Raw genomic sequence first — 14774 nt, 5'->3', positions numbered from 1 at the left:
CATCAGCGCTCCCTATCAGTGCCCACCAATGCTGCATATCAGTGCCACCCCATCAGTGTCACCCCATCAGTGCTCATCAGTGCAGGAAAAAACGTATCTATTTACAAAATTTTATAACCTAAACAAAAAAACTTTTTCTTTTTTTTTTTTTTTCAAACTTTTCGGTATTTTTTTATTTGTGCACCAAAAAAGAAAAAACCTGGCGATGATCAAATACCACCAAAAGAAAGCTCTATTTGTGGGGAAAAAAATGACACAAATTTGGTTTAGGTGCAGTGTTGCATGACCGCGCAATTGTCATTCAAAATGCACCAGCGCTAAAAGCTGAAAATTGGTCTGGGAAGGAAGGGGGTTTAAGTGCCCAGTATTGAGGTGGTTAAACAAATCCCAATAAGCGTATATTGATTGGCTTGTGCAAAAGTTATCGCGTCTACAAACTATGGGATAGATATTTTTTTTTTTTTTTTTTTTTTTTTTTTTTTACTAGTTTGGATGGCGATCAGCAATTTTTAGTGGGACTGCGACATTGCAGCGGACAAATGTGACACTCTTTGGACACCAGTGACACCAATACAGTCATTAGTGCAAAAAAAAAAAATGCACTGTTACTGTATAAACTACACTGGCAGGGAAGGGGTTAACATCAGAGGTGATCAATGGGTTAAGTGTACTCCTCCTAGGGAGTGATTTCTAACTGTGGGGGGGAGGGTGCTTTGGCTGGAGGCAAGCAGAGATCCGGACACGGCAGCGGAGTCATTGGCTGCTGTCAATCAAAATCAGCTACCCAATCAGGAGAGGGAGTGAGGATCCATGTCTGAATGGACACAGGAAGCCGTGACTCGGCTTGGGTGCTCCTATAGTAAGCTGATTGCTGTGGGGGCCCTCAAAAAGAGGGAGGAGCACCGAAGAGGGACCCAAGAAGAGGAGGATCGGGGCTGCTCTGTGCAAAACCAACTGCACAGAGCAGGTAAGTATAACATGTTTGTTATTTTTATAGGAAAAGAAAAACAAGACTTTACAATCACTTGAAGATCAGTTTCAAAGGTAACTTGGCTTTGATGACCCCTGCTATTACCGTGTGCCTGGCTGCTCTATGCTTGTAGTACTTTCTAAAGGCACTGATGAAACCAGTAAAGGGAAACCCTCGAGCTTTACACTTCTCTCAGCTACTCAGAAATGAGTGAAGCAATGGGTCTCCCTGACAACCCATAATTCCGGGTGATGAGATTAGTAACCATAGTCTACATCAGGGATCTCCAAACTACGGCCCTCCAGCTGTTGTGGAACTACATGTCCCATGAGGCATTGTAAAACTCTGACATTCACAGACATGACTAGGCATGATGGGAATTGTAGTTCCTGAACTACTGGAGGGCCGTAGTTTGGAGAACCCTGGTATAAATGTTCCTCTGATTTCTAGTTTTATTCTCATTCTATTTCCTCCTTTGCAGGGTTATCAGACGTTCAGGATGTTTATAGTCAGCTGAAGGATTACTCCACCAAACACACAGACACCTTCCCAGGTAAGTCGCTTTCCTTCACACCTCTTCAACGTTTTTTAGTATTGTTTAGTGTTCTTGATGTGCATTCAACAGAAAACACTTCTTGTTACTTCTTGAAGCAGGTAAGTTGTCCCTGTGCTGGCTTTTCTGAAGATTCCATGGATGTCTCCCCTACTTTCTGTGGCTGGTTCAGGTGTTAAGTGCATGACATAAAGAGTCACAGATCGGTCTCATTAGGACATGTGGCGCAGTTTTTGACAGACAAGGAGGAGGTAATATACTGCCTCCTCACTGCTTGATTTAACCCTTTAAAGTATAACTAAAGACCAAACTTTTTTTTAGTTTTGGATAGAGTGGAGAGGATTAGAACCCATATTAGATCCAAGCTCAACAATACCACGGCGACCAGAAACCGCGTCCCGATACTTAGGCTCCAGCCAGTCCACCCACCCGATCTTCTCCCCCAATCCCTGCACTCTGGGTGAGGGCAAGGGTCAGGGGAAAGGAGAAGTGTCAGCGGCAGAGAGGAGAGAGTTGGGAGGAGGTGCGGGCTCTCTGTGCTCTTTCCCATCCTGTCAGTGGAACGCTCCTTCGTACAGCGGATTACACAGGCTCGCTCGCTTGGTCTTGGCTTAAACTGTACATGGTTTAATTACCCGCCCCCACCCACATTTCTGGGAGATGAGCAGTCTTCGGAGGAGATTGAGGGAGGGTAATCAAGCCGTGTACCGTCCAATGTAAGAGCGATCCTGTGTAATTTGGAGGGCTGTTATGACAGCAGGGGGGAAAGCACAGAGTGTCTGTCTGCACCTTTTTTTTTTTAACAGAAACGTTTTATTGATTTAAAACAAATAATAAAGTAACAGTGCCAACAAGGTATGGATACACAGGAAATAAAAAAGAAACCCAATCAATCCAAAGAGAGCAAATGCACATCAGCGATAAATAAAGCAAGTAAACAGACATAAGGAATGGCTTTCATCTCAATATACAGAAGTAACATCAGGGCCGCAATAGCCCACAGTCCCCCCAGACCCCTGGTCCCCTGGGAGGGGGAGGCGCCGAGGGGAGCTCCAGGAGGCCGAACCGCAGGGGAGCAGAGACACAGAAGCGCCTCCACAGCACCCCACGGCCCATAACCACACAGCAGCAGCCTTGCCACCAGGGCCCCAAAAGCAATAAACAACACAACGTGATCAGATCTGCAGAGGTCTAGCTGCGATCCAGGCATCCCACACCTTCCCAAATTTTTGGGGGCATTGACGCCCCATATAGGTCAGCTTGTAGAGGGGCAGAGCAGCATCCACCAACGCCCTCCATTGTGCAACCGTGGGGGGGTCAGCACCCTTCCACTTCATCAATAATGCCTTTCGGGCATAGAAGCAGAGAAAGAATAAGAGGAGCTTAGAGTACTTCGCCTGAGTCACCAGTTCCCCCATCCCCAAGAGGAGGACCCTAGGGTCCAAGGGCACCGGCACCTGCAGCACTGCGCTGAGCTCACATACAACGCCCCTCCAGTAGTCCTGGAGGAGCCGGCATTCCCAGGTAACATGGAGAAAAGTACCTACCGCCTGCTGGCATTTAGTGCATACGTCAGAGTGGGTGCTGTATATTCTAGCCAATCGTTGCGGGGTGTAGTATGCCCTATGCAAAAATTTCAATTGAATAAATCTATCTCTGGCCGAGATTACCGTGGGGATATAATGAGGGATACAATGATCCCAATCATCCTCGACCAGCGCAGGGATATCTTGCCGCCACAGCTGGAGCAGATGAGGTTCTTGTGCCTGCCGACCACACGTAAGTCTAAGATAGATAGAAGACAGAAGTTTGTCAGCATTGCGTGTGGTCAAAAATCGCTCCACCCCATGGGGAGCAAGCGTAGGGGGTGTTGGAAACTGAGCCTGGGCTGCATGGCGAAGTTGCAAAAACCGAAACAACATACGCGACGGGAGGTGAAATTTATCCCGCAGGGCCTGGAAGGTCAGCAGAGAGCCCGAGGGCATTATATGTTGTATCATAGTCACTCCATGCCGCGCCCATATGGCTGGATCAGGAATGGAGCGAAAATGAGGCAACCGAGGGTTACCCCACAGAGGAGTATAAGGTGAGACCGTGCCAGCCTCCCCCGTGGCACCCAGCATCTGCTCCCACACCCGTACCACCGTCCGCATAGGAGTAGTCACCTGAGGGGCAGCCCCCGCCCCCCTGTACACTAGGTTAGTCAACGCCGCATAGGAGCCCAGAATCGCCGCTTCGAGATTGACCGCCGGATTGGACCTGGATTGAGCGAACCACCAGCGGACAGAGACCAACACCGCCGCCCAGTAGTACTTCCGAAAACAAGGCAGGGCCAGTCCCCCGGAGGAAAGGGGCATCTGCAATTTCCGCAGAGAAATACGCGGAGCCGACCCCGCCCAGATGAAGGAGGAGACAACACTGTCCAGGCGACGAAAAAAGGACGCCGGGATGGGTACAGGGGTGTTTCTAAAAACATACAAAAATTTGGGGAGAAATGTCATTTTCAATAGGTTGATACGTCCCACAGGGGTCAAGGGGAGCGACCGCCACACCTGACACCTAGCGACCAGCTGTCGAAACACCGGCTCCAGATTGTCCGCCAGGTAGCAAGAGAGGTCAAGCCTCACGACGACCCCCAAGTAACGGAAATGAGAGACCCATTCCAGCGGAGCCACAGGGGGGGAAGGAGGAAGCGCCGCAGCATCAATAGGGAGCAGGCTCGACTTGGACCAGTTGATCCGCACTCCAGAGTAGTCGCCATGGCGATCAATTATACCCAATGCCGCCACCAGTCTGTCTGCACCTTCTCACTACTCCTGAAGTTCCCGCCTGTGTGATCGGAATGGGGGGGGGGGGGGGCTTTTGTTCTGGGAAGGGTAAAGGTGGGCTTGTGGAGGAGGGGGGAATTTCTGCCGGAAAGTGTAATTTGAAGAGGATTGTGCTTAAAAGGGGATTTGTATTAGGATTGGGGGGGGGGGGGAATTTGTGCTGGGATTGGGGATTTGGGAGGAGGATTTTTACTAGAAGGGGGAATGAGGAAGATTTGTACTAGGAGGGGGATTTGTTGGAGAGGATTTGTGCTTGGAGGAGAGACTTGTACTTGAATGGGGGATGGGGGGATTTATGATAGATGGGGGGGGGGGGGGGGGGATTTGAGAGCTGGGGGGTTTGCACTGGAAGGGAGGATTTGTGGAAGTGGATTTGCGCTGTAAGGGGGGATTTGAGGGGGATAGAGGATTTGCGCTGGAAGGGGGGATTTGAGGGGGATAGAGGATTTGCGCTGGAAGGGGGGATTTGAGGGGGGTAGAGGATTTGCGCTGGAAGGGGGGATTTGAGGGGGGTAGAGGATTTGCGCTGGGAGGGGGGGTAGAGGATTTGCGCTGGGAGGGGGGATTGGGGGGGGGGGGAGAGGATTTGCGCTGGGAGGGGGGATTTGGGGGGGGGGGGAGAGGATTTGCGCTGGGAGGGGGGATTTGGGGGGGGGAGAGGATTTGCGCTGGGAGGGGGGGTAGAGGATTTGCGCTGGGAGGGGGGATTTAGGGGGGAGAGGATTTGCGCTGGGAGGGGGGATTTGGGGGAGAGAGGATTTGCGCTGGGAGGGGGGATTTTGGGGGGGGATTTGCGCTGGGAGGGGGGATTTTGGGGGGGGGGAGGATTTGCGCTGGGAGGGGGGATTGGGGGGGGGATTTGCGTTGGGGGGGGGGGGGAGAGGATTTGCGCTGGGAGGGGGGATTTGGGGGGGGGGAGAGGATTTGCGCTGGGAGGGGGGATTTGGGGGGGGAGAGGATTTGCGCTGGGAGGGGGGATTTGGGGGGAGAGGATTTGCGCTGGGAGGGGGGATTTGGGGGGGGGGTGAGGATTTGCGCTGGGAGGGGGGATTTGGGGGGGGTGAGGATTTGCGCTGGGAGGGGGGATTTGGGGGGGTGAGGATTTGCGCTGGGAGGGGGGATTTGGGGGGGGAGAGGATTTGCACTGGGAGGGGGGATTTGGGGGGGAGGATTTGCACTGGGAGGGGGGATTTGGGGGGGGGGGGGAGGATTTGCGCTGGGAGGAGGGATTTGGGGGGGAGGATTTGCGCTGGGAGGGGGGATTTTGGGGGGGGGGAGAGGATTTGCGCTGGGAGGGGGGATTCGGGGGGGAGAGGATTTGCACTTGGAATGGGGGGGGGGAGAGGATTTGCGCTGGGAGGGGGGATTTGGGGGGGGGGGGAGAGGATTTGCATTGGGGGGGGGGAGGATTTGCGCTTGGAGGGGGGATTTGGGGGGGGAGGATTTGCACTGGGAGGGGGGATTTGGGGGGGGGGAAAGGATATGCGCTGGGAGGGGGGATTCGGGGGGGAGAGGATTTGCGATGGGAGGGGGGATTTGGGGTGGGGGAGAGGATTTGCGCTGGGAGGGGGGATTTGGGGGGGGGGGTGAGAGGATTTGCGCTGGGAGGGGGGATTTGGGGGGGGAGGATTTGCGCTGGGAGGGGGGATTTGGGGGGGAGAGGATTTGCGCTGGGAGGGGGGATTTGGGGGGGAGAGGATTTGCGCTGGGAGGGGGGATTGGGGGGGGGGGAGAGGATTTGCGCTGGGAGGGGGGATTTGGGGGGGGGGGGGAGAGGATTTGCGCTGGGAGGGGGGATTTGGGGGGGGGGGAGAGGATTTGCGCTGGGAGGGGGGATTTGGGGGGGGGGGGAGAGGATTTGCGCTGGGAGGGGGGATTTGGGGGGGGGGGGAGAGGATTTGCGCTGGGAGGGGGGATTTGGGGGGGGGGGGAGGATTTGCGCTGGGAGGGGGGATTTGGGGGGGGGGGAGAGGATTTGCGCTGGGAGGGGGGATTTGGGGGGGGGAGAGGATTTGCGCTGGGAGGGGGGATTTGGGGGGGGGGAGAGGATTTGCGCTGGGAGGGGGGATTTGGGGGGGAAAGTAATAGAGGGGAAAAGTAATAGAGGGGAAATCTTCCAATGGAGACACTATTTCCGGTGACTCGGGGTTCCCTAAGGAATACCATTAATTTTTAATTTTCAGGGATTTCCTCATACTTCCTGTTTGGCTATGGTACAGGAAGTGAAGGAAAATCTCTGCAATGGGAAACAGATGTAAAAAAAATAGGTTAAATGACAGAGCTATCGCAGTTGCAGCCAGTGAGGAGGGGGCAGGGCTCTGGAGCGACCACGCACAAGTGACTCCAGAGCAAGCGGCCTGCAATGGGAGGACCCTGCAGGAGGGAAGAGCCAGGAGCACCACCAGGGGACCTGAGAAGAGGAGGATCAGGGCTGATCTGTTAACCATCACACAGTGCAGGTAAGTATAACAGGTTTGTGAATTGTGATTATTCATTTTTTTATTTTTTTTTATTTGAATGTTTATTTTAAGACGCACACTCTAAGCGGGGTGGCAAAATTGCCAACGCTTCTTGCAGCACCGACACTACAGCCCAGAGAGATGGAGATTCTGTTTACAGAAGTATAGCACATATTGGTTAGGTGTGAGGGAACAAAAACCAATCTGCTGAGCCCTCCACTTATCTGAATTGTATTTATTGTGATTGGACGCTGTACAAACTGTGATTGTGTAGTGGAATTGTATGTGATTGTGGCCTTTACAATGTAAAACCAAATATTGAATTGTAGATTCTGCCATTTTTCACACCCAAATATAATTCACCATTTCTACCTGCAGTGAGGATTTATATCCCCAATGATTGGAACAGATACAATATATTTACAGTAAGCTTGGACTTTTCCAACCTCTCATTGTACTTTTCAGCTTGTTCCCTTTCCGGAGATCCAGGAATAAGAAAATGGTTCTTTGCTCTCCAGGTTGCCTTTGGATCCTTCCAGGTAAGAAATGTCTGTGTTATCGACTCTATAAAAGTAGAATACAGTTGACCTTATGGATGAAAGATCCTAGGAGAACATGGGGGGAAAGCGAACTCCAGCTAAATACAAATCTCCCCTGAGGTTGCCGGAGTTTACATGTTGTGGGGAAGCATTAGGTACTTCTCTCCATATGTTCTAGGGATGTCCAGGAGTGGCCGGCTTCTGGAGAGAGGTGGTTGAACTCCTAAGTCATCGTCTTCAGCTGGATCTCCTAATCACTCCTGAGCTGCCATTGCTAGGTATCCAGGATGAGGAGCAGAGGCCTAGATGCACAAAGATACTAATTTCTTACCTGTTCTATTATGCTAAAAGAGAAAATATTCCTATAGTTAAGTGGAATTCCTGTTCCCCTCCCTCCGTAGCTTCCTGGGAAAAATCGATTAACGCTGCTCTTCCATATATAAATTAACCTATATCTGCAGGAACTGTCCTAAAAAGTTAGAGAGGGTATGGAAGCCATGGACTGCATAGGCGTAATCTACTCCTCCCCACATCCCTTTACGTTTCTGTCAACAGATGTTGTTTTTGACTTCTTACTACATTGTATCTAGTTATTCCTGTTTTGTGGAATATGCTTATTTTCCCATTGTCAAAGTATATCCTGCTCTGCTTTTTTCCATGTTATTGAATGGGAACCATGCCTTGATTCATTAAAGTTGCACGATTTAATCGTTATAAAAATTGCCATCTCTATTCAACCCCCCCCTCACAATCTTAATCCGGCATTTCCATGACTGATGTTAAACAAGTGCAGAGCCTTTGTCTGCTCAGAGCTGTCGAAAATAAAATAGAAGCCAACAAATGTTTATCAACATTGCTCAACACTGAGCGGTAAAGAGAAACCTTGTATCATTTGGTTCTTTCGGATCAAAAGAATGAACTTCTGTCATGAGGTCAATTTAACCGCTTAACCACTTGCCTACAGTGCACTTAAACCCCCTTCCCATCCAGACCAATTTTTAGCTTTCAGCGCTGTCACAGTTTGAATGACAATGTCATGCTACACTGTACCCATATGAATTTTTTTTCACACAAATGGAGCTTTCTTTTGGTGGTATTTAATCATCTCTGGGTTTTTTTTTTTTTTTTTACAAAAAAAAAAAGAAAAAAGACAGAAAATTTTGAAAAAAAAAAAAAAGTTTTTCTTATTTTCTGCAAGTAAATTTTGAAAATAAATAAATTTTTCTCCTTCACTGATGTGCGCTGATGAGGCGGCACTGATGGGCACTGATGAGGTGGCACTGATGAGGAGGTACTAATATGCCGCACTGAGGTGGCACTGCTGGGGACTGAGAGGTGGCACTGATGGGCAGCACCATCAGTGTCCACACTCAGTGCCCATAGTGCTGCCAGTCAGTGCTCATCATTGCCTAGATGAGCAGGCACTGATGGGCACTGACTGGCAGCACTATGGGCAATGATGGCGGGCACTGTGGGCACTGATGGTGGGCACTTTGTGTATGTTTTTTACCTTGTGTAATCAGGGCACTGGTGATCAGTGCCCTGATTACATTCTTCTGTGTCCCCGGCGGCTGATCGGCTCTCCTCCTTCCTCACACTGCAGTCTCCGTGTGAGGAAGGAGCGTTGGCGATGAGAGATGATCTCATATGTTTACATATGAGATCATCTCTCATTGGACGGTCCGATCACGTGGTAAATGGCCGCTGTGATTGGCCATTTACCACGATTTGTGATTGGCTGTGTCCAAGGGACACGGCCGACACAGATTTTCCCTGATGCGCGCTCGCGGGAGCGCGCGGGGAGCCTGTCTCTGGGAGGCCGTTTAAAGACGGCCTCCCGAAAATTAGAGTCCGCGCTGCAGCCGTCTTTCGGCTATAGCGTGGACCGGAAGTAGTTAAAGACCAGACCTTTTTCTGACACTTGTTGCTTTACAAGTTTAACCACTTCAGCCCCGTAAGATTTGGCTGCTCAAAGACCAGGCCCTATTTTGCGATTCGGCACTGCGTGACTGTAACGGACAATTGCGCGGTAGTGCGACGCTGTACCCAAATGAAATTGTCGTCCTTTTTTCCCCACAAACAGAGCTTTCTTTTGGTGGCATTTGATCACCTGTGCAATTTTTTTTTTTTTTGATGGACGGCAGCGGACGATTGGACCCCTGACTGACATTTTTGACACTTTTGGAGGTACCAGTGACATTACTACAGTAATCAGTGCTATAAATATGCACTGTTACTGTAATGACACTGGCAGGGAAGGGGTTAACTTTATTGGTGATCATGGGGTTAAGTGTGTCCCTAGGGGTGTGATTCTAACTGTGAGGGGGCGTGGCTAGTGAAGTAACCACAGAGACATACAGTCCTATATAGCGGGATCGCATAGCCTCTGTGCCTACTTCAGTGAGAATGACAGACGGCTGTGTTTACATCAGAGCCGCCGGTCACACGCGCTGGCTAGGCAGGGAACAAGCGGGGGCGTGGCGGCGCACGCTCTCGCCCCCTACAGGCTCTTTAGCAAGCGACGTAGGTCTATGTCACTTTGCCTGTAAGCGGCTGAGTGCTGCATTAAATATTTAGTCGTTAGGCGGTCGGGAAGTGGTTAAAATCAGTAATTTTTGCTAGAAAATTACTTAGAACCCCAAACATATAATTTTTAGCAGAGATCCTAGGGAATAAAATCGCAGTCTTTTGCAATATTTTATGTCACATTGTATTTGCGCAGCGGTCTTTCAAGCACAACGTTTTGGGGAAAAAATACACTTCAATGAATTAGAAAACAAACCGTGAAGTTAGCCCAATTTTTTTGTATAATGTTAAAGATGTTACGCCGAGAATTGTGATCTTTATTGTAAGAAAAAAAACTGTGATTCTCATTTTATCCAGTAGAGACAAAAGCGATGACCACCTACATCTAGGTATTGCATGATGGTGGTAAACCTTGTTCTCATTTTATCCAGAATTGTGCAATTGTCCTAGAAATGGGCCCCTGCAGCCTTATGCCATAATGTGCTATTATGCCTCTCATACCCATACATTATGACACTTATTTGTCGAAGGATGACCTTCAGTGGTGCGCTCCCAGTGCTTGGGCACTTCTGTCTTCTGGGTGGGTTAGCTTCACTGGCCAGGCTATGATGATGTCACTCCCAAGTATGTCACTTCATCGCGGCACAGAGCAGGGCTGCGAAGCTTGGTGTATATTACTGCTGACAGGCAACAGGATGCATTCACGACCAAAGAGCCGGTTAGGGGTGATTATAGCAGGTTCACTAAATTCTCATTTCAAAGCTGAATTCTAAGAGTGTTTGAAAACTACCCTTGCTGTGGGCCTAACCATCCCTTTCCTCCCCCCCCCCCCCCCTCCAAAACTGCAAGGTTTTTTTTTTTTTAAACAAAGGCAATGTTTAGTGCTTTGTGTATATCATTTCTTATATTATTGTCAGGACTAGTGTCAAATATATATATATATATATATATATATATATATTTTTTTTTTTTTTATCCTCATGTTGTAAAAATCTCTTCAGTTCTCAAGTTCGGATTGGGAAGATCTGAGCCTGGTGACATCCCCTGATGATGGATCACAACCTCCTCCATGCGCTCTTGATGAATGTGTTTGCGCTCTGCAAAACTCAGAGGAAGATGATGAAGACAGCAGGGACTCTGTGTCCCAAACCAGGTATGTTATCTCACCACATGTGGAAGGTAATAAAATTGCTCAATTCCTCCATCACAATCCAATGTTGATGGGGAAATTCCTCCCGTTGCACTATTGTATTCTGCCAGTGGGGATCGCAGAGAGCCTTCCTGCCAGCATAACGCAATGTAGACTTGGGGAAGCAGTAAGGAAATAGCATCAGATTTGAAAGCCGGTTAAAAGGTAGTTTTTTTTTTTTTTTTTTGTTTTAATTTTTCATCAAAGCATGTACATACTATTTCATGATGAGAATTCCATGTTCTTCTTGCATACACCATTCACTAAAACTTAATACAGTTACCAATGCTTCTCAGAGGTTAAGTCCCATCTATCCTTTATTTCCTTCTAAATATTAAATTTATCGTTCCTGTTCTATCGAAAGTCAAGGGAATGGACGCCACCTATCCCATATTTTATAATCCTTTCTGGGTACTCCTCTGTGTTCATACAAAATGTTCTCATAGGGTATTACCTGATTAACGGCTTTAAGCCATTGATTTCTAGTTGATACCAGTGGATGCATCCATCTCCAATGATATTTGTTTACGTGCCAGAAAAAATGTTTCTTATAACATAATTTTATTATATTCCGACCACTCCTCCACCTCCATTAATCCCATGAAACAAACTCCCGCTGTATAGGGTACTTTTCTACCAGTAATATTGGATAATATTCTTTCTACCAGTAATATTGGATAATATTCCTATCACTTGTTTACAATAATCAATAATTTTCATTGCATGACCACATCAGATGTATAAAATCTGCCTCGGGATAATGACACCTAAAGTGGGGTATACACTAGTAGAGAATCTGCTGAAAATTCCCATCCGGGATAAAATCCTACGATTTTCGGCTAGTGTGTACACAACTTTCAGCAGCCGATGCCGACATTTTCAACGAAGAAAAAACGGAGGGACAAACGCCAACATTTTTTATCGTCCGTCCCCAGACGACCAATTTTCGTTCAATGTGTATGCAATACATCCGTGAAAAATCAGATATGAAAGACCGCGCATGATCTGAAGTTGCTGATGACCCGGAAGTCTAGGAACAAATGTCCCAAAAAAAATTGGACGAGAAATTTTGTGAACATTATGCACTGTCAACTAAAAACGGTTAGGACCGCTGAGCATGAGAGCGAAAAATCTGAGGATTTTTTGTCCAATTTTTGTCAAGTGTGTACGAACCTTTACACATTCCGATGAGGTCATTTGTCCCCATTTTATACAGTCTCTTTGAGGAGTAAGCTATGTTTGGTGTATGATATATAGCTGAATCAGCCTATTAATAATGGTGGGAGAGGCTCTCAGATGTGAGGTAAAGATTTTACACAATTTCTCCTCTGTCATATCCGGGATAGCATCTCGCCATTTATCATTAATTGAGCACCACATATCTTAGCCCTCAATAACTGGGAATAAAGTACAGATTTTAAACCTTTTCGGTGATCGTAATATTCCTATTAATGGATACTTAGATATTTTTGGATCCTGTCTCCCAAACCGAGCATGGGCCATATATCTTGACTGCAAATATTTATAAAAACAACTTATGGGATAGATCGTATTTGTCTTAAATAATCAAATGTTTGCAGTGTCCCATGGTCATATATCTGACTCAATGGAATTATCCCTCTTGCTTTCAAAAACTTGCTATCAGGGGATATCTTCATGTGTTGGAAGGATGGATTATTCCACATTGGGATCTCTGGGAGGATATCTCTGAAGCTCATTCATTCATTTTTTTTTTTTTTTTTTACCTGCTCTCCATACTGCTCTAGCTAATGTCACCATAGGTAGATATTTACCCTTCGCTTCTAGTCCGCTCATTGGGTCCTCCACCTGCAATATTCACACTTTTTCCCATATTTGAACTTGGGGATCCATATAGTATTTTTATCCATTTCCTAAACACCTCTCCAAATCTCCTCCAAAACAGTCTGCAAGAATGGCCACTCTACTGAGTCAAATGCCCAGTGATGCCAGGGCACTCGACCCAGGAACAAACTCCCTCAGTTGTACCATTTTAACGATGGTCTTCTGATTGTTAATTTAAGTTGATTTCCCTGGCATAAAGCCAGTCTGGTCATTGGGTATAATAGATAATATTGTCTTCAGTCTTTCTGTTAAGATTTTTCCCAAAATTTTAAAAGCAAGATGGGCCTGTATGACCACTCCTTGCGATCTTTTCCTGGTTTTAAAATTACGACTATTGTTGCTTCATCTATGGATTTTGGCATCTCCCCTTGTACAAAGTCACTGGAATACACCGCTGTGAACACCGGTTCTATTATATCAAGATATATTTTTTTAAACATCCAGTGTATTCCATCCAGGCCGGGGGATTTGCCTTTCGCCAAGGATGATATTGCATTGCTAACCTCCCCTTCTGTTATCTCCCTGTCCATCCTCATTCGTTCATCTGTGATTTCTGGACACTCAAGTCCCGCAGATATTCCTCTATTTCTAGATCTGTACTATTAAGCGAAGAGGTGTACATTTTCACATAATTTTATATAAAAGCAAGCCATTATCTCTTCTATACCACTCCACCATTTCTCCCTCCTCATTCCTCACTTTTTGGATTGTTAAGGTGGATAGTTTTTTGGCTATAAAAGCCAACAACTCCCTTGGTGTTGGTTACCCTGCTCATAGTGCTGCTGACTACGGATTACATTTTTGCGCTTTGCATTTCGCTGCTCTTTACATGAACCGCGGACAACCTTCCCATACCTTCTGTGTATTAGTTGTGGGATTTTCTATATATTCCTTTTTCTGCCTGGGCACATTTTCTCGTCATCATTATCATCATCCCTATCATCATCATCATCATCATCATCATCATCATCATCCCTATCATCATCATCATCATCATCCCTATCATCATCATCATCATCATCCCTATCATCATCATCATCATCATCATCATCCCTATCATCATCATCATCATCATCATCATCCCTATCATCATCATCATCATCATCATCCCTATCATCATCATCATCCCTATCATCATCATCATCCCTATCATCATTATCATCCCTATCATCATTATCATCCCTATCATCATCATCATTCATCAATCATCATTCTTCATCATCCAATCATCATTCTTCATCATCCAATCATCATCCATTCATCATCCCTCCTGGCTATTCTCATGTGCTCCCAAAAACATTTCTAATTGGTCAGGGATATGATCATTGCAGCCAAAAGGACTGTATCCTCCCAACCTGTCGCCTTCCCCTCGGGTAGAGTAAAATTCCATACAGCAGTGGTGAATAGTCCGAAATTCCATGTGCTAAATATTCTCCTATATTAATTAGTGGAACTACTTTGTCATTACCCAGAAGATCTATGCATGATAAGAACCCTCTTCCGTTCACAGACCAGGAATAAATTCTTGTAAATGGGTTTCTAATTCTCCAGATATCTATTCAACCAATCGTTTTAATGTGCCTTTCCCCATTATCCGCGTCTGGGCAAACATCCCATGTCTGTCCAGAGTGTGTCCAGTAGCCACAATATCCCTTCTGAGTCCCTTTTTGACCCGGATACATTCCCATTGAATGGATTATTGTATTAGAAGCAAGAGACCTCTCAAATATGAAGTATAGCATGAGTGAGCTTCCCACTGAACCCAGGTTGTCTTTAGATACCCAAAATGATCCCTAGTTAAATGGGTTTATTGTAGATGTCTTATTTGTTGTAGAAAATACTTGAAT

General features: G+C 46.9%; 1 protein-coding gene across 1 annotated transcript in view; it reads left to right on the top strand.

Moving 5' to 3' along the window:
- Nucleotides 1-14774, top strand: part of MTBP (MDM2 binding protein) — a 146817-nt gene that overhangs the window by 1543 nt on the left and 130500 nt on the right. The window contains exons 2-4 of the mRNA XM_082257933.1: nt 1452-1523; nt 7276-7349; nt 10877-11028. Of these exons, the coding sequence (XP_082114059.1) occupies nt 1452-1523; nt 7276-7349; nt 10877-11028 (298 nt within the window). The remainder of the gene's footprint in view (nt 1-1451; nt 1524-7275; nt 7350-10876; nt 11029-14774) is intronic.

The sequence above is a fragment of the Pelophylax lessonae genome (genome assembly GCF_965119305.1).
Source record: "Pelophylax lessonae genome assembly, chromosome: 5".
Taxonomy (NCBI): Eukaryota; Metazoa; Chordata; class Amphibia; order Anura; family Ranidae; genus Pelophylax; species Pelophylax lessonae.
This window is presented reverse-complemented; position numbering and strand designations above follow the sequence as displayed.